The sequence below is a fragment of the Sarcophilus harrisii genome, chromosome 2, assembly GCF_902635505.1.
Source record: "Sarcophilus harrisii chromosome 2, mSarHar1.11, whole genome shotgun sequence".
Taxonomy (NCBI): Eukaryota; Metazoa; Chordata; class Mammalia; order Dasyuromorphia; family Dasyuridae; genus Sarcophilus; species Sarcophilus harrisii.
Genome location: NC_045427.1, coordinates 624080239 through 624105884, shown reverse-complemented (window position 1 = coordinate 624105884; position 25646 = coordinate 624080239). Strand labels below are relative to the sequence as shown.

At 37.8% G+C, this 25646-nt stretch overlaps 1 protein-coding gene across 3 annotated transcripts in view; it reads left to right on the top strand.

Moving 5' to 3' along the window:
• Positions 1-10976, top strand: part of ERLIN1 (ER lipid raft associated 1) — a 48679-nt gene extending 37703 nt beyond the window's left edge. For all 3 annotated transcript variants that reach the window (XM_031956695.1, XM_031956696.1, XM_023497609.2), the window contains 4 exons: positions 1200-1291; positions 4271-4360; positions 5431-5510; positions 8668-10976. In XM_031956695.1, the coding sequence (XP_031812555.1) occupies positions 1200-1291; positions 4271-4360; positions 5431-5510; positions 8668-8892 (487 nt within the window). In that variant the 3' untranslated portion in view covers positions 8893-10976. The remainder of the gene's footprint in view (positions 1-1199; positions 1292-4270; positions 4361-5430; positions 5511-8667) is intronic.
• The last annotated feature ends 14670 nt before the right edge of the window (positions 10977-25646 follow it).

Genomic DNA, 25646 nt, shown 5'->3' with positions numbered 1-25646 from the left:
ATTAACCTGTGAAGGAAATCAAAAATTCAGGTGGACAAAAATAGAGGGATTGGGAATTCTATGTAGTGGTTCATAGTCATCTCCCAGAGTTCTTTCGCTGGGTGTAGCTGGTTCAATTCATTACTGCTCTATTGGAACTGATTTGGTTCATCTCATTGCTGGAGATGGCCACGTCCATCAGAATTGATCATCATATAGTATTGTTGTTGAAGTATATAATGATCTCCTGGTCCTGCTCATTTCACTCAGCATCAATTCGTGTAAGTCTCTCCAGGCCTTTCTGAAATCATCTGATTTGAAATTTATGAAAGTTTTCACACTACAAGTCCTTCAGTACCCATTACAGTAATTAATTACCATAGCAACAACAACTAGCATCTATACAGTACTTTAAAGTTTGCAAAGTGCTTCACAAACATTTTATCTTCACTATGGCTCTGGGAGGCAAGTGCCATTATTATTCTCATTTTACAGGTGAGATAGAGAAAGAGTTAAGTGATTCCTAGAATCACGCAGTTAGTAAATGATGTAGGAGGTGAACTCGGGCTTCAAGTCCCTGCCCTGTGCCACCTAGCTGTCTATAAATCAGTTGCAAAATCTCAGTGACTTTGATTTTATAATGAAATCTCACATTCATTTGCTTTCCATTCACATCTCAGGCTCTCATCACTTCTAACCTGGATTACTGCAGCTCCTTGCTTCCCAATAATCCTTTTCCCAATCATTTTCAGCTGCCAAATGAATATGCTAATTCTGTTTGGCATTTAAAGCTCTTCTCCACTTGTTTCTATTTCCTTCCTTTGTGCATACTAGACAGATTTAATCACTGGGAGCTCCATCTCTCATTCCCAGTATATACTCCATCCTTACTTCTAATGTAAAGGATTAAATTACATCCCTAACTTTCTTCTAAGTTCAGCTGGGAGGCTATCTTCTATGAAAAGCTTTCTTTGATTCCTTCCCCTATCACGTTCTCTACAACTTCCTGCCATAGTTTCTCCTCTTTCCCACTTAGGTTTCCTTGATTTTTTTCCTCTGTATCTTGTTTTTCCCAATAGAACACAGACTTCTTAAATGACTGCTTTGTGTTTTATCCTTGTATTCTCAGCATCCAGCGCAATACTTTGCACATTATGGGTAGTTGAAAAATATTTACTGAATTGAATTCTTCCTAATTTTTTAAATCTTCTACTCCACAGGGAAGCTGAGAAGACCAAACTTCTTATAGCTGCACAGAAGCAAAAGGTGGTGGAGAAAGAAGCAGAAACAGAGAGGAAAAAGGCTATTATAGGTACACAGTTCCCCATTTGCAATGAATGTCCCTTGTGGATTGGAATATGTTGAATGAGTTTGTCCTATTAATAGATAACTAGCCATCTCATGCTGAACTTTGTGATGCCCCAGTCATACTTAGAGGGAGATGAGGGAGCATTTGTTAAGCATCTAGTGGGTACCCAGCACTATGGCAGGTACTTTGCAAACATCTCATTTGAACCTTATTGCAGCCCTGGGAGTTGTAGGTGCTATTATTATTCCTATTCTACAACTGAGGAAATTGAGACAGGCGGAGGTTAAATGTCTTGCTCAGATCATAAGTGTCTAAGGACAGATTTGAACTTGTGGTCTTCCTGATTTTACACTTGTCACGTAATCCACCTAGTTGTCTCCCTGGACACCCCTCCTCTTCCCTTTTTAATCAGCTCCACAGCTCCCAAAGCAAGGTGTGAAATTGGGCCATACTTAACTCTAGGGTTCTTCATGCTGGTGGGAGTAGCTACTGTTTCACTGGTTTCCAAGAATATTTATAGTGGATATTATTGACTTTATGGACTTAAAAACCCAAACAACTGTAAAGAAAGAAAAAAATGTGGTAAATGTTGGAAGTGTATACCTAATCTTTGATTTCCCTTAACCTGTGCAAAGCACTCAGCTATAGTTTACAGGCTTTTGCCTTTGGCTAGACAAATGCTGCCCAAAATAGCCTTTGTTGTCTTGGATATGATTTCCCCTGCTTGTCTAGCCCTTCTCTAGCTATTTCTTCATATTTAAGGGCAACAGAATTATTTTCATATTAATTTGACCAAAGCAATAATGATCAGAAAAAATATATATAAATTGTATTCCAGAGCCAAAAAAAAAATTGTTTTGCATTTTCATTGGTATGGATATTTAACTTGTTTTTTCCCCCCTCTTTTTTATGGAAGATTTGTTTATAGTTATGTATGTGTACTCAGCTTTCTACAGTAATTTCCTATTTTAATTTTTTCAGTTTTTTAAAAAGAACATACAATTCAGTTTGGTGAGAGTAAAGGGGAGAACCTGAATTCTATGGGGCTTCCCTCCCTCCAGGGAAACATAAGCAGGAGTGCCACATACAAATCAGAATCCCATCAATATCGCTATTTCTCTTGTTTGTTTTTAGGGAGAAATATAGACAATACCTTTAAGATTTTTTTTTTTTTTTTAGGATAGGGAAGATAAAAACTTTATAAATTAGATAAAACAAATATGAAAAGACATATATTTAATTTCATGATATGGTTTACTAAAGGAAATATGGAAGGAGGATGAGAGAAACAAATAGAAACCTGGATGCTTTGAGTTATAGTCCTCTTTATTATCACTTCCCTTGGAAATGTTGATTAGTATTTAAATGTTTATCCTCGAAATTCACAAGTGTGCCTGTGAATAAGATAGCCTCTGGAAGTAATCCTAGGAAAAATTATTCTTGTCAGAATAATTATTCTTCTTGTGGGCAGAAATGAATCACCTTTTTGGAAAAGTCCAGATTCTCCTTCCAGGTCAGGGGTTCTGTACTGACTTCAGCAGTTTTATCACTTTTGGGCCAAGCACTATGCTAAGATGTTGGGGGTGGGAAGGGGAAGGTACCAGATGACAGATGACACAGCCTTTATTATCTAAGAGCTTAAGATAGAATATTAGATTTAAATCCAGACTACATAATGTTGAGTTTCTTTTCATATTTACATTTCTAATCAAATGTGAAGGCATTGTGTTGAATAATAGTAGATTGTTCTGATGTTTTATGCTGTGTGGAGAAAAAGAAAGGCCTGTTGCTTAATATTCAGCCAGGATATTTTCTTCTGGAAATGAGTCAAGAGACGACTTAGTTGGGAAATTCTTCTATTGTTGTAATTAACTCTTAAGACAGAAATAAGGTGCCTTGAAACATAAGTGTATCTCCCAAGATTGGACATTGGGAAATATTGGGGCAGGTAGGTGGTACCATAGTCATTCTTGGAAGGAAGACCAGGAAGACCATTCATGGTTCTACTAGTTCTGTGATCCTTCGCAAGTCACTTAACCTTATTTTAAATGTCTGTGAGGAACAAATGAGATAATAATGATAAAGGTGCTTAGCACATGGCCTTGCCCACAAGAAGCACTGTATAGATGTTAGCTATTATTTTTATTATTATTCTCCAAATAAAAAAAAGTTCTGTTGATTGAAATTTTATTCTAATTGATTTGTTGTGCTCTTGGACTATTTGTGTTGATCATCCTTGTTTGTGAAAAGCCTGGTTTGTTGTGATCTCCTCTTGTGTTCTTGGTGGAGTTCAATACCTATAGTTATCAGATAATGCTCCTCAAACACTGTTTTTACCCTTCTCCTCTCTAGGCATCTCCTCCTTTCAAAGTCTTGTACCAAATGAAACTATCAAGCACAGCTTGAACCTTATGTTTCATTGTTCTTTTCTCTAACCAGATTGAAACTCTCTGCTGTCCCCTCTATGTGACTGTTCTTACCCAGCTCTGGGCCTTTGCTCATGTTGCTTCTGTTGCCAGGATGATGTTCTTTTCGATCCTTTGCCAATTTAAAACCTTTAAGAATCTTTTCCCAGTTTGCCTTTTGTGTCTTTGGTTATTTTCCCATTCTTCTTTCCCTCCCCACATGGGTTATGTAATCACATAGTTCTGTTATTTGGGGTATTGTTTACCCTGCTGTTTTTCACATCTGCATATGAATATATGAATAAATAAAAATATATAAATAAAAGGATTAAGCTCTTCAAGATCAAAGACTACATTTGACCTCTTTTTTTGGCACCTCAGAACAATTAAGTAACAGTTATATCTTCATTTTTGTTATTTTGACAAGTATTTTTAAGCAGTTCCTTCAATGTTATTTTTAAATTCTAGTGGTTGACATAAGATTTACATGTTATAATAGGGTACCTCATACTCGATTGGATGTATGCTACTAAATTCTGCTTTTAAAGACATATTTTTTCCTTGTTTTCAATTGTAGAAGCAGAGAAAACTGCACAGGTAGCAAAAATCCGGTTTCAGCAGAAGGTAATGGAGAAAGAAACTGAGAAGCGCATTTCTGAAATTGAAGGTGTGTTGTCACAATTGAGGACCACCCCAATTTTATTGATTGCCCTTTTTTCTCAGGGAAAGGAGAATTCTTGAAATTGCAGGGAATAGGGAGAATGTATGAAAATAACCATGTCTTCTCTTGACTAGTCATCAGTGCCAGGCAGGCCAGTTAGTGGGCAGTTCAATGTTCTCAGGTACTGGTCTGTGAGTAAGAGTCAATCATTTGACCTCAGGGCTTAGTTTGCCCTCTGAAAATAAGATTGATGCGCTAAATGCCTTTTTCTTCTCATGGACGTTTCCTGTGACTTGATTTTTAATTTTTACTGTAGATTTTCTACCATAATTGAAGAAACAAATGCTGGGTCTTTAGATGCCAGGGCTGTCTTGATTTCACAAATTAGCTTCTTTCAGTTCCCAAATGTTTTTTGAATATTCAGATTTTTTTTTGCTTACTTATACCCTGTTACTTTTGTCTTTTTCATTCTAGCCCCTAAGTGATTTCTGTAGTAATTGTTTCTTCCAGAACTGATTGGTAGAAGATAGTTGGGATAGGTTAAACAAAGTGTAAGAGAATAGAATGTTCCATAAATATTGATTGATGTGGGATTCTGCCAGGTGTTCTTGAAGGTACAAAGAATTGTACTTCTTAAGAGCAGAAATGCCTTTATTGCACCTTTAGACTAGGCACTTATTTCAGAGAGAGGAAAAGCAGGAATAACTTTATTTTTAAATTTTAAGTGGATTATGGGATATGGCATTGTGAACACTAATTTTATTATAGTGACTAGAACTGCATGAGTAGAGAGAGAAAAAAGAGAAAGAGAAAGGAAGAAATAGTGGGGGAACAGGCAGTAGTATTAAAATGAGTAACGTTGATGTTAAGGCTTCTTTTGTGAAAAATGTTTAATGGAATGGCTAATTTTTAAAGCTAAGCCTGTAGTCTACATTTTGTACTGCTTATATACTCTCAGATTCTGGAATGTGCAAACTTGTCCTCCCTCATCAAGAGAGGATCTTAAATCTTCCCCAACTTGGATAGTTTGGGAATTTTTTATTTTTAGTAATTTTTCACTTTGCTTTGCTTACCAGATGCTGCATTCCTGGCCCGAGAGAAGGCAAGAGCAGATGCTGAATACTACACTGCACATAAACATGCCACTTCAAACAAGGTGACTGGCTTTCCCTCCCCAAACTTTCTTTTTTTGGCGTCCTGGGCAAATGGGGGTGGGAGGGAGAATATGGAAGGATTTGGTCTGAAATTTCCCTTATGCTACCTATTGACAATAGTGGGATGGAGGTGATTTTATCTATCTGAGAGAAAGTATATACTGTAGAGTCTCAGCAGCCAAGTAAATTGGGGAAAGTTGGCTTTTGGTTAGCCTTGGCAGAGGAAAGGAAGGGGATATAATACCAGAACTTGAAGTAATCACTGGTGCATCTGAATGTAATCAGAATTTCTGCTCCAGGGGAACTATAACCAACAGCAGCCAGGGAAGAGTGCTTAAATCAATGTGATATTCTAGACTTGGTCTGAAGTTCACTTTTGGGAAACCAAGTAGGGAACAAGGATCAGATAAAGGATAACCTGGTCATCATACTTGCCAGAGCTATTAGAACATCAAGAAGCCAGGCCACTGAAGCCATAGGACAGCTGCTTTCTTTGAGGGACATAATTTGGGCCCTGGTGGAGCCTCCTGTTGAAACTTGGGAACATAGGATCTTAGAATGGACAGAAGTTCTCGAAAATGATCTAATCCTAAGAGCTGGCACTTGGAAACCTTAAAGCCTATAGAAAGCGCTTCACACATTATCTCATTTGATCCTCCTCCAAACCCTTTGAAATGGTTTATCTTCTGAAGTTCCTGTTATTGGTTATAGGTATGTATTGGTAGAGGTAAGCCTGCATCTTATGGATGAAGAAACTGAGGCAGATAGAGGGTGAGGGATTTTGCAGGTCTCACAACCAGCAAGTGTCCAACAGGATTCAAACTTGGGCCTTCCTGACTCCATCCACATTGTAATCCCGCCTCTGAGGTCTTCTCAATTCTTAGGACCATTCTGCATTTCTGTGGATTCCCACGAGGATGAGTGGCACTGCTAGCAGGAGTTCAGAAAGTATCTAGGGATGGTGAGGATAGGTACTGGGCTACAAACTGAAGATATTAAGTTAGGTGTATTGTTTCATTGACGATCCTATTTTCTCAGAAGAGAAACCAAACAACAGTGAAGAAGAAAGGACTTTAGGTCTAAGTTGGTGGTCTTAGAGGTAAAAGTGTGATGGGCTCTTGGCCAGGGAGAAAACTAGAGCTAGGGAAAGGGTATTTTCTTGGACATTTATAGTTGTGACAGAAGGCATTAAAACAGAATGGAGAAAGAGGGAGAAAACTGTGTGAGTATTGTAAGGGGAGGGAGGGGAAGAAGAAAAGAGAAAAGGAAAGAAAGAGAAAGAGATGGAAGGAGGGGAGGAGAAGAGGGGGAGGGAAAGAAGAGAGACAGAGAGGGAGAGAGAGACATAGAGAGAATGTGGGTATAGACAGAGAAGAGTAATTATGACCTGAGAAGTGAACTATCATTAGACCAGTCAGTAATTCTTAGATAATGTCCAGGAGGTATATTGGCATTTCAGTGTTATACACACAGACATAAGACACGGGAGAAATAAGTGAATTGAGATTATAATGCAAGGAAGATTAAACCAAACCTTAGCCTATGACTAAAATATATTTCGAAGAAGGTTAGATAAAATAGGGAGTAGAACAACAGTGACTATTAAGATCACACTCATACAGAAATCCTGAAAGGTGAAATACTGAAGATCATTGAGAAGAAGACCTTTGGATTTTTTTCTATTCCAAATTTACAGTTCTTCTAAGGAAATGCAAGCTGTCTTAAGGATGGGAATGTGGGAGATCACTAACATCTGAAGGAGGACCAAGAAAGGCATTTTGAGAGAAGTGGTGTCTGAAGGGAGGCTTGGAGAAGAAAACTAAGATTCCCAAAGATTGAGGCAAGACTGGAACATATTCCAGGCTTAAGTGAGGATCTGGCTGGAATGGACATGAGAAGAACTGTTAGATAAATCTGGAGAGACTGGAGGGAGACCCTGAAGCTTCCAGGAACGGGGAGTAATTTGCTCAGTCCTCTGCTTTAAGGAAAATGATTTTGGCAGATTATTGTATTGCATTGTGTTTGAAGATTATTTTCCTATATAAGATGAGAAATAATAAAAGCTTTAAATGGTATGGTGCCTATGAGGGGAGAAAATGGGACAGATGTGAGAAATGGAAAAGACCTTGAAAACTAATTGGGTAGAGGTAGAGACAAGGGCAGTGGTCTAGATGTTCTCTGAAGCCTCTTTGAGCTTTACATCTGTGCTCTTAAGGTCCTCAGACCTAGAGGACAGAATTAAATGAGAACAGGAGGAAGCTTGTAGACCCTGAACACACCTCCAGGATTAGCAAGTCCTCAGTGGCAATGAGCGGCATACTCCAATGTGCAGCTGGTGACAAGCGTGGAAGAAGCCTACTAGAACAGTTGCTTTGAATGGACTTCAAAGGAGGTAAAGGCATTAGAGAACTGGTGATAACATATTGCATGAAACAGGTTCTTAATCTGGATCCAATAGATGTCTGGGGCAGGGGGCAAGGGGTAGGGGGAGTCCTATGAATTTGGATAGGGAGAAAAAATTACATTTTTATTTTTACTGACATCTGAAATTTCACTTTCACTTACGAATGGAGGCAACAAATATATTCTGAGAAGGGATCCATGGGCTTCACCAGATTGCCAAAGGAATCCATGACCCAAAATGTGAAGATCCCCAATAGTCTGGAAGTGTAATAGTGGGGAGCAGGGAGTGTCCCATTTTCCTTTCAGTCTATTAATCTCAGAGAAATTGCCACCAATGGAATGGGCTACAAAGGATTCAGTATTCTCAAGGGAAGCCACATTTCTGTCGAAGTGAAAAGGTAGAAAGAAATTTGATGGGAAAGTGTGAGAACATGGAGAACTTGGATCAGTAGATTTATGTTTCTAAAGAACAGAGTGGAATAGGCTTTTGGTATTGAGTGAATTGGGTGGAAGGATTAGGAGCTATGAGAGTAGAACCTGAGCATAAGGCGTGTCATGGCTTATAGATAAATGGAATGGAAAATTGAGGATCTCTTCTCTGGGGAGATGAGGGGTCGAGTGTTGTTCAATGAAATCAGAATTGTTTCCCAAAATTACTTGGGAACAGAAGGGAAAGAGATTATAAATCATTGTTTTATAAGAGGAGGGGAGAGTTTCAGGTATTCTAACAGTATTCCTCTTGTTTGCCCCATACAGCTCAAACTAACCCCGGAGTATCTAGAGCTTAAAAAGTACCAGGCCATTGCTGCAAACAGTAAGATCTACTTTGGCAGCAGCATACCTAGCATATTCATGGACTCCTCCTCTTGTGCTTTCAAGTACCCAGATGCCAGGACTGGGAGAGAAATCTCTCTACTCTCTAAGGAGGCCCCAGAGCCCTCTGAGAAAAGCCCCATTGGAAACAAAGCAAGCACAGGTTGATGCAAGAGCTGGAAAAACTCGTCTGTACCAAGATATGGCAGTCGGGAGGGTGGGTGGGTGGGGGCAATAATAGGGACAAGGGTTACAATGACTGCAAATTAATTCACAGAAGTACTGCTCAGTCTACTCTGCTCTCCTGGGAAAGGCCTGGTTTATCCACTGGCTGCAGGACACAGACACAGTTCCTTGGCAGTCAGGTGGTTTTCTTCGACCACAGTTCTTTCAAGCTCCCTCCGTGTGTTCCTTTATAAGCTAGGTTCTTGTGAAAAAGGAAAAGACTAATGCTAAGACACTGCCTGCACTGGAATGTTAAACACAAAAATTTGTATGAGTTATTGCTTTTCTAAAGGGCAATCTGCAAATGTTTACATCAGACCCTGGGGAAAATGTTTCCAGGCCAAAGGGACCCAGGTGTATGGCAAGGACATAAAGAAAAAACTTTACAAACCACTGGGTCCCAATGCTCATTATTTTCCCCTTTGGGGTCCAGACCCAGAATTCACAGAAGCGATTGCCATCTAGTCCTTTGAGGTTCTTTGGGAAAGGACCTTCTAAGTGAGTGGATTCTATTGTCCAACAGCAAAGTTTGTGGCCAGTTGGTCCGTAGACCTTGCCATCTCACCAGAAACTCCAGAAGATTTGCTGCCACATCTTAAGTGTGTGGAAATTGCACATAAATGGGGAGATTCAACAGCAACCGACTCAGGGACAGGTACTCCTGATTCTGAGGTCATTAAAGTAATCCTCTCCTCTATGGCCCGAAGCCCTGCTGTGCCTGATCTCCCTTCATTTGGGTAGTTGTTGGGCTATATTTCTCCTCAGTAGTGAGCTGTCCGAAGACTGACTTGGGTGCTGCTTGTTCTCAGCTCAGCAGCTGCCTGAGAAAGGAGTAGGGCTTTGCTACCCACCATATACTTTTAGCCTGAATGAAAGAAGTTTTGTTCTTAAAACTGGATTTGGGGGCATCGGCATCCCCCAGCACTCTGCCTATTTCTGAGGCTGAACCCTATGGCTGCCCTGCTAACTGTAGCACAATAGTTCTTGCTACTCTTCATCAGAAACCCAAATGTAGTAAGAAATGTTGGTAGTGCACTTTGACATCGCTTTTTTTTCTATGTCCTCCTCCCTGGCTAGTTGGTAACTGCCTGGTCTTGGGAGGCTAAAGTGGTCAGCTTGTTTATTCTTCTCAGACTGTCACTGGGAGGCCGTCATCCCTTCCAGTGGTGCCTGAAAAGGAAGAAGAGTCCCTTTGGGGTAGTGCCACAGAGAGAAAGGTTCTGAATTGACATATGTCCTATTGGTCTGGGAGACGTGACCTGGACCTCTTGTAACCCTGAAGTTGAATCTCCCAAAAGCAACAGTAAATGAGTGTGCAGCTGATGAAGATCTTTCGTTGGACAAGGAAGCCAGACAAGAAAATTTGTCTATTCTTGTAGGTGGTGATAAGAGATGCTCCAACTTAGTATCCATTGTGCCAAGAAGGTAAAGCCCAAACCTGATATAGAACATCTGTCCTAAGGTCTGTTTCCTGGGCTGTGTACTGTGGTGGCATTGTAATTGGAAATTGGCTTTTATTCTTTGATTATAAATTCAATTTTCAATTCAATTTTGCATCCTCTATGCTTCCTATACCTGTAAAATTTCTTGGTAAACTGATCAAAATAAACATGGCAATCCACATGGCTTTATTGTTGTTGCTGATTGAAGTATCTGTTGTGGAAAAATTTGTGTCCTTGACTCTTTATACTCTTAGTTCCAGAGATTCTCCTCCATCTAATAAGCTGTAGATTTAAAAATCACCCTAAGGTGATATTGATGGGTTTGCATTTGCTCACACTACACCTGTCAGGTCTTAGAAATGGGATGCCATTGTGGAGGAAATATTTTTTCAAATTTTGAAGAAAGTACTTCCGCTTAAATTCCCCAGGAAGCTTGTTTCCCAGTGCTCACTCAGTGGGCTTTTGATTCTGTCCCTTCTTTGGGGATGTGCCTTTTGGTAAATATATGCTGTAATCTTGAAGTCGAAATTTATATGCAAAATGTTACTTTTTGAAAAAAATTTAAATAAAATGATTTTACTATCACTGTTGAATGGTGTTATTTGTCTTGGAACTTTAAGGGAGTTTCATAAGAGAATCAGCTAGACTGGTAATGAACAAAGCCAAAGGCCTCTTATTATAAATGTTTTAAATTGGAGGATTTGGGGGAAAAAAAAACAAAAAAGGGGGGAGGGGGAGGCTATAACCAGGCCATTTGCAAAAGATGTTGGGTATATTAGTCTTCAGAATAAAGTAAAAGGAAGACGTCTTCAGTGATGGTCTTAGCCAAAGGCCTCTTATTATAAATGTTTTAAATTGGAGGATTTGGGGAATTTGGGGGGAAAAAAACAAAAAAGGCGGGGGAGGCTATAACCAGGCCATTTGCAAAAGATGTTGGGTATATTAGTCTTCAGAATAAAGTAAAAGGAAGAAGTCTTCAGTGATGGTCTTTTTGAGTTGCAGCTATTCTTCCTCTAACACCCTTCAAAATCTGACCTTTTACTTTTCTAGTCATCTTACATTTAATTCTGCCAAGACACCTGGGAGACTTGGTGGGCCTGCTTCTAGACACATGTGACAATGTGAAGGAATGAATTCTGTCCCTAACTCAAAGCATGGACAGGTACTCTGTGATGTTTCCTGTCTGCTTCGTTGTACAGTGAAGAAAAGCCTTTTAATTGATCCTAGAGCTAGACAATATATACAAAAGCCTCCAACTGAGACTAGCTCTCTCGGTGGCTTTTGAGAGGAAAAAACTGCTAGCAGTAGGTCTTTGGATGGGAAGGAGGACTTTCACTTTGTACTCTTTCCCACCTAGGTCAATGGGTGCATGTGTGAACACATAGTGCCTTGTGTGTGTACTTGCTTTTGGATGAATCAGTATCAAAAGGAATAGACAAAGCCAACCCTGGGAGATTTGAAGGAGCCACTGGAGGCCCACTGAAGGGAGTCCACTGTAAGAAGGGGTTATGCATAAAGGGCAAAGAGAGAAGGATAATGGGGAAGACCCATTAAGGTAGCGCACTATGTGACTGCAGACAGACCCTCCCAAGGGGCAGAGGTCAGGGTAGAAGAACATCCTGATGCTTTTTCTAGGTCATACTGGGCATTGTCATGGCTAAGACTAGGATCTATTTAGAAGTGAGAGCCCTTTATAAATTTGAATTGCAGTAGAAAAAAGAAAGGGATCTGGAAGGAAGGCAATCCCATTTCAATACAACACCTCATAAAAAACCTGCAATCCCTATTTAGTCATAATCTAGGGTTGCTCAGTTTCATTATCAATTGCAGGCCGTATCTTCACAAAATTGATCATGTATTAGAGCACAAAAACCTCCCGAAAATTATCTTTTATTGATCACAATGCAATTAAAATTATATTGCATAAAAGGCCTTTGAAATAAAGATTATAAATTAATTAGAAACTGACAATCCTACAAAATGAAAAAAAAATCAAAAGAATTTCATTAAAATTAATGATGGGATAATATGCCCAGAAAAAAAAATACTGCCCACTTATCACCAGATATTATAGCTAACAGTAGCCGACATTTCTCCAATGCTTTAGGGTTTTGTAAAGTGCTTTATATAATTAATCCATAAGATATCCTTATTACAGCTCAATAAAGACACCTTCCTCCCTGGCTGGGGTCATAGGCATCATAGATATTAATTCTTGGGTCTTGGGAAGGTTTGTCCAAGACAGAATTTAGGGAAGGTTATATTGACAGCTCTAATTCTCTTATTAAAAAGTTGGAGAAACCAGATGGTTTTTGTAAAATAATTGTATTTTGGAGATGTCTTTGTCCTGTCTTTGTGTTCGCAGTCTGCCTTTTAGTTGTTGTCCTGTCTTTGTGCTCACCGTCTGCCTTTCAGGTATTGTTGCATACAAATAGTTTGGCTGATTGATAGAAAATAAAACAGTCCTGGACAAGAAAAGCATTATCAAGGACCCTTAGGAGGCAATATACATTGTGAAGGTGGGCAGTTAAAAGTGCTGGTCATAGGGAAGGAGAGAAGGTGCCAAAGGGCCTACAAATCGAGACATACCTTGCATCTATGTAAATGATAACCCTACATAAGTAACTTTGTGTAAATGGGATCTGTCCCAGGCCAAAGGGTCACGTGCCCCCACTACAAAAACCTGGAAAGAATTCCTTGTTAATTGATGTTGTAATTCAATGATATGTACTCTTTGGATTAGTTCTTCAAGTTTAGCTTTGCTTATTGAATATTGTTCAGACTTGCCAACGAATAAGGCAAAAATTCAGGGTCTTAATTCCAACCTTTTAAAATCAACATAGTATCATCAGGAGGACCTCTCTCTTTCATTTGTGGTCTCTCCAAAAGCTATCCTGGATTTCAGATACTCTGTGTTGGGAGCAGAGCCAAGATGGCAGAGAACAGGCCAAGGACATGCCTTGGCTTTCCCTTAAGCCCTTCCAAACAATTTTAATGCCCCAAAGCATTCTAGGAAGGTTCAGTTTTCCAATCCAAGTCAACTTAGAAAGTCATCTTGAAAGATCTGTTGCCCAGGAGTGAGAGTGGAACTCAATCCATCACAGGCTGCATCTCAGCTAACTAGACTTTAGGAGAGCTCACACAAGGCAAGCACTCGCATGGTGGTCAGGAAAGGATGATACACAGATACTCTCTCAAGAACTTTGCATGACATGGAGACTCTGGCACAGGACCACCCAGCACTGTGTGCCCTCATCAGAGAAGGGGCAATGCTCTAGGAGCAAAGCAGAATTGAATTAGCTCAGAAGACACATGAGATGCACAAATTTAGAGGATCCACCTCACATGTTCATATGCATTATTTGTGTCCAATTTGTGGTAGAACATTCTAAGGTCATATTGATCTGATCAGTCATAGCTGAACACCCTGTAATTTGATTCTGACACTGGTATTATTTTGAGCTCTTTGGTAACAAAGGACAACAACCAACCAGTCCCATATCTCTTCTCCCTTTCATTGCCAAATTCCTTGAGATTATCAGCAACAGGTGACCCCACTATCTTTCCTCTCACTCCCTTGTTAACTCATTCTTTAGTCTGGCTTCCAACCATCCTTCCAATGTTTCTACTGAAAATACTAGATGTCTTTGATATTTAGCATTTGCTTATTTCTTCCCTTTCCTTAATAGAATATAGGCAAATTGAAGATGGGGACCATTATTGGGTATAGAAAAATCCCTTTCTTTAACCCTGTTTTCTCATTTCCATACACCTCATGAACCCCCAAAATTATATTTACTTTTATAAGTGGTCCAGAGGAAACAAAGCAAAAGTATTTAATAAAATATCATAGTAAGAGAAGTGGCAATGAAACATTTCCCTCATAAAACTCAGGCATACTTTTCTATAGTACACACATTAGCAGTGAAAAGAAAGAAAACACCCAGTGTATACCCAAGGCACTTTCTAATTTTAAATTTTCTAATTTTTTCTATTTTTTCTCATTTTAAATTTTCTAATTTTCTAATTTTAAAAACGTATATGTTCAGTTATATTAACCTCTCCTTTTCTATTTTGTTAATATGTGTTTGTAGGTACATAGTTTTCTCCCTAAAGGACTTTAGCTGCATCTCCAAAATTTGGGTGCGTTGTTTTTTATCTATTTTATTTTATTTTCTCAATTACAATCCTCTTAGCAGCCTCATTATTTTATGGCTAGATTCATCTAATTATGAAAAAGCAAAGTTGTATTTACAGCCTATTTTCTCCTGTAATTCATTTTTTCCTTTAGGAATTTGTATACTGGGGCAGCTAGGTGGCACAGCCCTGAAGTCAGGAAGACCTGAATTCAAATCTGGTCTTAGACACTTAACACATTCTGGCTGTGTGAGCCTGGGCAAGTCATTTAACTCAATTGCCTCAGCAAAAAAAAAAAAGAAAAAGAAAAAAAAAATTTGTATACTAATATGGAATATGGCACATATTATCAGACTTTTTTCATTGTACTGATTGGTTTTGCTAATTTTTCCCCCCTTTTTCCCCCCCTTCAAATATAACACAGGATATTTCTTTAGGAGAAATTGTATGGGTGCAAAACCAAAAGAAAACACTAAAAATATATTATTAAAAAATTGTATATTATGTATGTTTAGTATTGATTGTTTGTGGTACCTTTTAGCAAAATGTCCTTTTTTATCTCTTTTAATTAGGTCTATTTTTGCTTTTTCTTGATAGCTACCACTGTTTTTTTCCCTTCTCAGCTGAAGTATAATAAATTCTATTCTTACCCCTTACTTTAACTCTTTGTATGTCTCTGTTTCAGGTGTGTTTCTTGTTAAAAACAAAAACAAAAACATATTGTTGTGTTCTGACTTTTAAACCATTCTTCTATCTGCTTCTATTTTATGGATGAGTTCTTCACATTCATAGTTATGATTATTAACCGTATTTTCCTCCATCCTATTTCCCCCCATTTATCCTCTTTCTGTCTGTCTTTCTCTCTCTTTCTATCTCTGTCTGCTGTCTCTCTCCCCATCCCTCCTCAAAAGTTACTCTTGTTTCTGATCACTGCCTCCATTAAGTTGCCCTCCCTTCCATCAGTACCTCCCCTACTCTGTAGAGCAAAATAGATTTCTAAGCCCAAATGAGTGTGTAGATTATTCCCACTTTGAGCCAGTTTTGATGAAAGGTTCAAGTGTTGTCTTCCATCCCACCCCCATTTTCCCCTCTGCTATATAAATTCACCCTTTTATGCCTCTTTTATGTAAAATAATTTCCCCATTCTTCCTCTCCTTCCCCCTTTCTCCCAGTGTATTCTTCTTTCTCACTTCTTAATTAAAAAAATATTATCCCATCACAGTTACCTATGACAGGTGGCCCAAGGTATAGAGCACCAGGCCTGAAGTCAGGAAGATTCACCTTTCTGAATTCAGATTTTACCTTACATACTTATAAGTTGCATAAGTCTGGGCAACTCACTTAAGCCTGTTGCCTCAAGGAAATGGCAAACCAATCCAATATTCTTGCCAAGAAAACCTAAAAATGGGATCATGAAGAGTTAGACATGACTGAAGTGATTTAACAATAGTTAACTTACAATTTTGTCCTCTGTCTATGTTTCCTCTTAACTGCTCTAATAATGAAAAATTATTAGGAGTTATAAGTATTATCTTTCCATATAGGAATGTAAACAGTTTAACCTTACTGAATCTTTTATGATTTTTCTTTCCAGTTTACCTTTTTATGCTTCTCTTGAATTTCACAGGCTAAATGTACAATATTTTAGAGTCAGATTCTTTTTGTACAACAAAATAATGGTTTGGTCACATATACTTATTTTGTATTTAATTTATACTTTAACATATTTAACATGTATTGGTCATCCGGTCATCCTGCCATCCAGGGGAGGGGGTGGGGGGAAGGAGGGGAAAAATTGGAACAAAAGGTTTGCAATTGTCAATGCTGAAAAATTACCCATGCATATAACTTGTAAATAAAAAGCTATTAAAAAATTAGAATTGAGTAGCAAGAAACAATTAAAATGTCATGGAGTCCCAGTCAAGCTCACACAATATTTAGTGGCTTTCATATTAAAGTTTTTTTCTTCAGTGAATTTTTGTCCCTTTTCTATCATTAGACCAATTCTGTTGTTTTCTTCAGTATTTTGGGGCCTCTTTTTATCAAGTTGATAATTAAGTTCTTTTTTGTTGTTGTTTGCTCATTTTTCAAGCCTATTTCTTGAGTTTGAACTTTATGTTAAAGTTGGGTTCTGCTCACCTTGGAGTGGGGAGCTATCCCTCATCCCCAGATTCAAGCTTTTTCATGTTGCTGTTTTTAGAATGAGTTCTGGGAGGATCTGCGTGTTTTCAGTGCTTTCAAAGTGGTGTATTACAGAGAAAGGTGGAGTCACTGTTCTGTTGGTCCATACTCCTCGTTTTCACTGAGGAAAGGCCCCCATTCTTGTGCAACTACTAATGCTTGGAGCTATGCCCAGGGCTCCTGCTCCCTTGTGACAGATTATAAGTGTTCTTCTCTGCCTCCAAGGCCCACTGTTGGTGCTGCTGCTACTTGTATTCCAGGTCAGCACCTATCCCAATATCACAGACTTCTGCTAATCTTCTAGAAAATTTAGGAAGAAAATGTAAGCTGGAAACATTTCTCACTCTGACATTTTCTCGCTTCTGCCTGTCTAAAATTTGATTTGAGAAGTTATTTTAAAGTTGTTTGGATGGGAATTTTGGAAGCAGAAATGGATTGCTGCCTGTAATCTTCCATCTTGACTTCAGCCTCTACTATCTATAATTATTCTAAGTGGAATTCCTTTTTCTTCCTCTTCCTGCTGGGTTTGTTGGTAATGTTCAGAAATGTTGAAGAGATTGTGGGCTTATTTTATAATCTGTAACTTTGCAAAAGCTGTTAATTGTTTTGATTAATGTTTTTAGTTGACACTCTAAGGGTTCTCTAAGTGCCCCTCATTCCCCCGTCACCTTTTTTTTTCCCCTTCTATTTCTTTTTCTTGTCCTAGTACTATCTAGCATTATCTAGAATTTAGGTATCTAGGACTAGCATTTTTAGTACAATTTTGAATAGTAATGAGCATAATGTATTTTAAGACAATCCTATTTTCCTATTTTCATTGGTTCTCTTCCCTTTGTCATCAAGCTTCCGTCCTCTCATTTATTATACTTTCCCCAGTTTTGACATTTTGCTTTATTCATTAATTCCTTTTTCCTTCTTCCTTTTATTAAATTATTCTCCCTCTCTCTCTCGTAAAACCTCTTTTCCTTGCCTCCCTTTAATTTGTTTTGTATTTAAATTTTAATTTTCTGGATTTTTCTCTAAGTAGGATTTCTCTCTCTTATTCTCTTCATTATTTGCTTTTCCTTTTTGTCCACTCTAGACTTTTATTCTTTGATTTATGGACCTTATTCTTCTTATTCTTTTTGGAATTAATACTTCTAAGGTCTTAGAGCCCCCAGACCTGACAGAACCATCAGAATTCCCAGAATCCCTGGTCTCTTCTAAGTCCTGCTGCACCAGAGCAGGGTACTTTGTAAATTTGACTTTTTCTTGGCTGCCATTGATTCTGGAGTCAGATTGCAGAAGTTCTGGGGGAGAAGAGAGTAAGTGGAAAGTGGAGCCCATCTGTCTTCAGGTAGTGGAAAAGAAGTCTTAGAGGACAAGGGAGGGAGGGGCAGAAGAACCAAAACAGAGAAAGAACATTACAGACCAATCTCCCTAATGAATATTGATGCAAAAATCTTAAATAAAATATTAGCAAAAAGATTACAGCAACTTACCAGCAGCACAATACACTATGACCAAGTGGAATTTATACCAGGAATGCAGGATTGTTCAATATCAGGAAAACTATTACCATATCAATAACAAAACAGAAGTCATATGATAATCTCAATAGATAACAGAAAAAGCTTTTGACAAAATACAGCACCTATTGCTATTAAAAAACACTAGAGAACCTACAAATAAATTTTCCTTAAGATAATACAGTATCTATCTAAAACTTACAGCAAGCATTATTTGTAATGGAAAGAAGCTGGACACATTCCCAATAAGATCAGGGGTGAAACAAGGATGCCCATTATTACCACTATTATTCAGCATTAGACTAGAAATGTTGGCTTTAGCAATAAGAAAAAAAAGAAAAGAATTAAAACAGGCAATGAGGAAACAAAACTATCACTCTTTCCAGATGATATGATAATATACTTAGAGAATCCTAGAAAATCAACCAAAAATCTACTGGAAACAATTTACAACTTTAGCAAAATTGAAGGATATAAAATAAACCCACACAAATTATCATTTCTATATATTACTGACAAAGTTCATCAGCAAGAGATAGAAAGAAAAATTCCATTTAAAATTATTACGGACAAAATAAAATACTTGGGGGTCTACCTGCCAAGACAAACCCAAGAACTATATGAACACAAAAAAGGAAGGGAAGGGCACCGCTGATATTGCAAAATGGGGTTTTATATTTTTTCCTCCATTAAAATAAAAATGAAAAGAAATGGGTTAAAAATTATTAATGCTTTTAAGGTATCTATTTTTGGTTCCCCATTCAAAGTAGTTTGTATATTATTGCTTTTTAAATTTGTCAGTCAATAAACATGTTAACTATTTGTGCCAACCTCTACTAAGTTCTGAAGATACAAAGATAATTGTTCTCTAGTCTCCCCCCCGCCTTTTTTTTTTAAATAATTCCCCATTTATTTTTTAGAAATGCTAAATCTTGTCAGTGATAGAGGACATTAATCCAGGTAGGGATTTTCCTATGGCTCTGATTGTGTAGTTGATTTCTACTCTTTGCCCTCCTCATTGCAATTTTTTTTCCCATTTGGTTTGAAATCTCCTTTCTGAGTCTGTGTCCTTCCACTCTTCTGGTCATCAGTTGCCCCAGAATCATTGATTGCCTTTTTGAGGCAAGATGAGCCATGACTCTTAACATCAAATCCTTGTAGATTCTATATCCATTATAAAGTTCCCATGTCCCCACAGGGGAAAAAAAAAAAAAAAAACAAAAACTCCGCTTTTCCCACCCCCTCCCAGTTTAATCCCTTCTTTTGCCCCCTCATTTAATTTCTTGTAGACTTTCTTTTTACTTTTCCTGAAAATGATCTTTTTCCTGATGGCTTGCAGAATTTGTTGTTTGCCATTGAAATTGCTAAATATAACCACTATATGTTTTGGAGTTTGTAGCATTAGAGTTTATTTTTCCTCTGGGGGCAATCTGTGAATTCTTTTGGTTAGTATTCACCCCAACTCCCTTCAGAAGTTCTGGGCAGTCTTCTTGTATTTTTTCCTGTGTTATGATGTTCAGCTTTTTGGACTATTTGTCTTCCTATTGAAAATCTATAATTCTTAAGTTTCCTTTACAAATAAATCCATACTGACTGGGTCAGTTACAAATTTATGTTACAAAATCTCAACTTGGTGCTCAGTGCATCAAGGAATTCTTTTGACACTTCCCTAATTAATTCACTATTCTACTCACTATCACAATCTTTTATCCTTCCCAAGATCTTTCTTTTTTTAAATTAAAGCTTTTTATTTTCAAAATATATACATGGATAATTTTCAACATTCATCCTTACAAAACCTTGTATTCTAATTTTTTTCCTCCTTTCCTTTATTCCCTGTCCTGGGCAGCAAATTATCCAATATATATTAAACATGTGAAATTTTTCTATATGTATTTCCACAAATATCATGCTACATAAGAAAAATCATATCAAAAAGGAAAAAAAAAGAGAAAGAAAACAAAATGCAAACAAACAACAAAAAGAGTGAAAATACTATGTTATGGCCCACATTCAGTTCCCACTGTACTCACTCTGAGTGCAGATGGCTTTCTTCATCACAAGGCCATTGGAATTGGCCTGAATCATCTCATTGTTGATGAGAGCCATATCTATCAGAAGTGATCATTGTATAATCTTGCTGTTGCCTTATATAAATGATCTCCTGGTTCTGCTCATTTCACTTCAATGGTTCATGTAAGTCTCTCTGAAAACACCCTGCTGATCATTTCTTATAGAACAATAATATTCCATAACATTCATATACCATTCTCCATTCTCCAACTGATGGGCATCCACTCGGTTTCCAGTTTCTTGCTACTACAAAAAGGGCTTCCATAAACATTTTTGCATATTTTGGGTCCCTTTTCATCCTTTGTGATTTTTTTAGGATACAAATCCAGTAGAAATACTGCTGGATTAAAAGGTATTCACAGTTTGATAGCCTTTGGGCATAGTTCCAAATTGCTCTCCACAATGATAAATCACTTCACAACTCTACCAACAATGTATGGTGTCCCAGTTTTCTCACATCCCCTCCAACATTCATCATTATCTTTTCCTATCATCTTAGTCAATCTGAGAGGTATGACATGGTACCCCAGAGTTGTCTTAATTTGCATTTCTCTAATTAATAGTGATTTAGAGCATCTTTTTATATGACTAGAAATGGTTTTAATTTCTTCATCTGAAAATTGCCTATTCATGTCATTTGACCATTTATCAATTGGAGAATAGCTTGAATTCTCATAGCAATTTGAGGCAATTTTTATATATTTTAGAAATGAGGCCTTTATCAGAAACCTTGAATGTAATTTCTCCCCCCCCCCCCAATTTATTGCTTCTCTTCTAATCTTTTCTGCATTGGTTTTTTGGTACTAAAACTTTTCCACCCTTGAGGCAATTGGGCTTAAGTGATTTGCCCAGGGTCATATAGCAGCTAGGAAGTGTTAAGTGTCTGAGATAAGATTTGAACTCAGGTCCTCCTGACTTCAGGGCTGGTGCTCTATCCACTGTGCCACCTAGCTGCCCCTGTACTAAAACTTTATAACTTAATATAATCAAAATTATTCATTTTGCATTCAATAATGTAGTCAGGTTCTTCTTTGGCAACAAATTCCTTCCTTCTCCACAGATCTCAGAGGTGTAAACTATCCTTTGTTCTTCTGATTTGTTTATAATATCATTCTTTAAGTCTAAATCATGAATCTTTGGTATAGGGTGTTAGCTACAGGTCAATACCTAGTTTCTGTCATATTAATTTCTAGTAGTTTTTGACAAATAGTGAGCTCTTATCCCAAAAGCTGAGGTCTTTGGGTTTGTCAAACACTAGATTACTATAGTCATTGACTATTTTGTTCTGTGAACCTAACCTATTCCACTCATCGACTATGCTATTTCTTAGCCAGTACCATGGTTTTGATGATTCCTGTTTTATAATATAGTTTTATTTAGTTTAGTCTGGTGCAGGTGGGCTACCTTCATTCTTGACCTTTTGTTCTTCCAGATGAATTTTCTTGTTATTTTTTCAAGTTCTGTGAAATCCAAGGCCTCTTTCTTGCCAATCACTCTGGTAGCTGAGAATTTCTCTCCATTTCACTGAAAAAAAAATGAAGCCATTTGAAAAAAAACAAACAAACATTTCTTCTTCCCTTTCCTCAACTCACATCACTCATCTATGCCTTCTGTTACTATTTCCTCATCATTTCATATGAAGTGGTGGCCCTTCCCTTTGCCAAGGCAAATCCTTCTCTGTGCACAAGTGATCCCATTTCATCTAATATTTTTTCTACAAGATTTTTTCCACCCCATCCATATCATCCCCATTTTCTCACTAATCTGTAGGTGCTCCCTGGATACTGCCCTATTACCTATAAACATGCCCATGTCTCTCCCATCTTCAAAAACCCTCATTTGCTTTGTCTATTCTCACTAGCTATCATCCAACATCTCTACTGTGTCTTGTGGCATTACACTTAATTCAATTCACTTGCAAGTCATGCCATTACCTTTCTGATGTCATGGTCCTCTTCAAGAACAAAGGACAGGCAACAACTTTTGTGGCTAACCACTATGAGAAATCTATCCACTATAAGTGCCTTTATTTCTTTGTCTCTTACTGGTTTCCAACCTCATCATTCAATTGAAATCGATCTCTCCAAAGTTATCATCCATTAATTGATTGCTAAAACGAATGGATTTTCTCTCAAACATTATCTTCTTGATCTCTCTGCAGTCTTTGACATTTTGCTGAAGATCAAAACAGAAAAAAAAAGTACATGAGATCAGGAACCCCGTCTTGCTAAAGTCTTTAGATACAGAAAATTTTTATTGAGGTGTCTTTTTCTTGAGAAAGATCTATTGTCATTATTCTTCTCTTGCCTAGAAAAATAGGGGAAAGCACTCTGGGTTTGGGAGAAACAAATTTCATTTCAGTATCGTCTGTATTGCAGGGATCCTTTGGAAATGTGATTCCTGTTTTTAGCTGGAAAGAATGGCAGATTATAATAATTTGTATATTTAACATTCTCTATTTGAAATCCTCTCATTCATATGAGAAGAGTTGTTTTCAAGTTTTAGATAGTTTTATGCATCTTATATTGCTTTAAGGATTCACACATTCAAGGCTTTCTGGAGTGAAAAAGAGCAAAGCATATGCAGAGAATGAGAGGCGGATGGGTTGTACTGAATAGTTTGAGTTTATCTATCTCAGTATAGAATGCAGCCTAGAGACCTGTGCAAGAATCAGTCACCTCTGGTAATTGAGAGCAGGAGGGAGGGAGAAAAATGGCTTGACCAGGCTTCCCACCCACTTCCTAACTAAAGATGTCTTCCTTGGATTCCTGTTTTGGATACAAGGTCAGGTCCTCACATAGAAACGTAGATATCTCTGTGGGTAAGAGAGAAATTTTATTAGCCATATTTGGTGCAAATGCTAGTGTAATTTCCTCAAAAATACTGCTCAGATTTTTTTTTTAATTAAGGCTTCTGTGTGTGTGCCCACATGTGCTAGAAGCCTGGACTTTAACTGGATCTTGCTGGAGAGTTCCTTGGTTTCTGAGCATCATTGCTCCTATCTCCCAAAGTTCTTGGAAGAGGTCAACCTGGAACAAAGGAGAGACTACTCTTTTATTTGTATTCATGAACATTTGTTGTAATCAGTTCCACCATGTAGGATGTCACACAATACTACTGGTTAAAATAAAGCCTATTTTTCAAGTTTATAAAAAAATGGTATCTTCTCTCTAGGTTTCTATGACACTACTCTGTCCTATCTAACTTTTTTTTTCTCAATTTAATTTCTTTTGCTAACTCTTTATCCAGTTCAATCCATTAACAGTAATGATCCCGTACTGTTCTCTTTTTACTCTATACTATATTTCTGAGAGAGCTCATCAGCTCTCCTGGATTCAATTATCATTTTGGTGCTGATGATTCTCAGATCTTACCCACCTCTAATTTTATTCTTGTATCTCCACCTATATATTGGTTGTTTTCAAATGGATGTTTGATAAGCATCTTATATTCAACTTGTCTACAGAGAATTCACTACCATTCTTCCCAAGCCCTCCCTTCTTCCTAATTTTCCTATTACAATGGAGATACCATCTTCCTTCCAGTCACCCAGGCTTGCACCCAGGCTGTGTCATCCTGAACTTCTTATTCTTTCTTACCTCCCCCATTCATTAATTGTAGTTTCTACCTTTGTAAAAATAACTGGTTCATATCTAGACTGTTGCAATATCCTTCTGGCTTATTTCCTTGCCTCAAGTCTTTTCCTGTTTCATCAATCCCAAAACACAGATCTGATTATATCTCACACACAATATACATACACCGACTCAAGAAAACATCTGTGCCTTCTTACTGACCTCAGCATCAGACATAAAATCCTTTGTTTAGCTTTCATATCTCTTCATAATCTGACCCCTTCCTACCTTTCTAGTCTTAGTGATGCTGTGACAGGATCTTGCTCTTCCTCACATATGATAGACAGTCCATCTCTTGATTGAGCATTTTTACAGGCTGTCTCAGCTAAAGTTCAAACTCCTGCTTGAAGCCTTTCTTAATATTCAAAAGAAACAAGATGGATCAAAGGGGATCGAGGGAGAGAGAGTTTAAGGAGCATTGTATGTGAAGGCAACTCAAAAGTTTTAGAAAATTTGTATAAATGATAAAAAAAAGAATTTGTGATAAAAGTTTGAGATGGAAGAGAATGCCTCAGAAATCCCTACTGAAGTTTTGTTCTTTTACTATGCCCCTTTGGTAAAGAAGGGAATCTATGGGATTGTAGCTAACTAAGAGACCTCAGAACCAGAGAGCACTTTAGTATTTTTTTTCAAGGCAGTCCTTTTAAAGATTCTGGAATATCAATTAGAAATTAAATAGAAAATATAATGGAGTTCTAAACCTAGAATAGAAGCTAGGTTAATGATGACGATCCTCCTGGGAGGAAAGGAAATAGTTCCCAAAATAGACAACATTAGTCTGAGGGCGTTCTACCTCTATTTGGCCATGTTTATCAGAGAAATGCTTTCAAGCCATGACAGCTTCTTAGACTGGAGCTGAAGAGGCAAGCAGCCCAGAAGCAGATAGTGGAGACAGCCTCAGAAATCACAAGACCATCAGAAGAATACAACCATGAGACCAGAAGAATACTGTTCAATAGCCATTAGGATTGATCTAGTTTGATGCAGTACCCAATAGACACTGTACATCTGAAAAAGACTATAAGTCTATTCAATCCGCTGGGAAATGGGTCAAATAGGAGCTGCCAAATAATATTACAAGAAGACATTATTAGCTCTGAACCATCCAAGAAGTGTTATTTGTTTTTCGCATATACATGCCCTGGTAAACAACAAAGATGGAGGGCTAGACACTTTTTACAAACCTCACTTCCTCTCAAATCTTTCTAAAAATAGAAGTTATAAAATAACCCATTAGAGATAAAGCAGTTTCAGTTTTCTTCAGAAATCTAACAAGGTTACCAATGCTTTAATGGCAGAGAAGCCTAATCCTCAATATGTTGGCTCAGTATCCTGCCCCGCAGCAGCTACCTTATTCTCTTGCTACACAAGCCAAGCCACAGATCTGTAATAGAATTCAACTTTACTCTTCCCCTACCCCAAAGCAAAAGCCAGAAGCTTGATCTGGCTGTACTTACTGCTCTGGGAAATAGCAATACTTAGTCATATAAAAGAAACAAAGGGAACAGTGGGAAAAAGTCAGCATTATAAGTCATGGCTAATGGACAAAATCCCAATAGTATTTGTTGAGGCATTCCCTCCACCTTAAAACTTGATTACAAATTCTTCCCTTCTATGTGGATATGTGACTTGCAACATTTTGCACAATGATCCTTGTCCCCTCCCCCACATTCCCCTTTAATTTATCTTGTTTCCTTTAAATAAAGTATACTTTTTCAGAG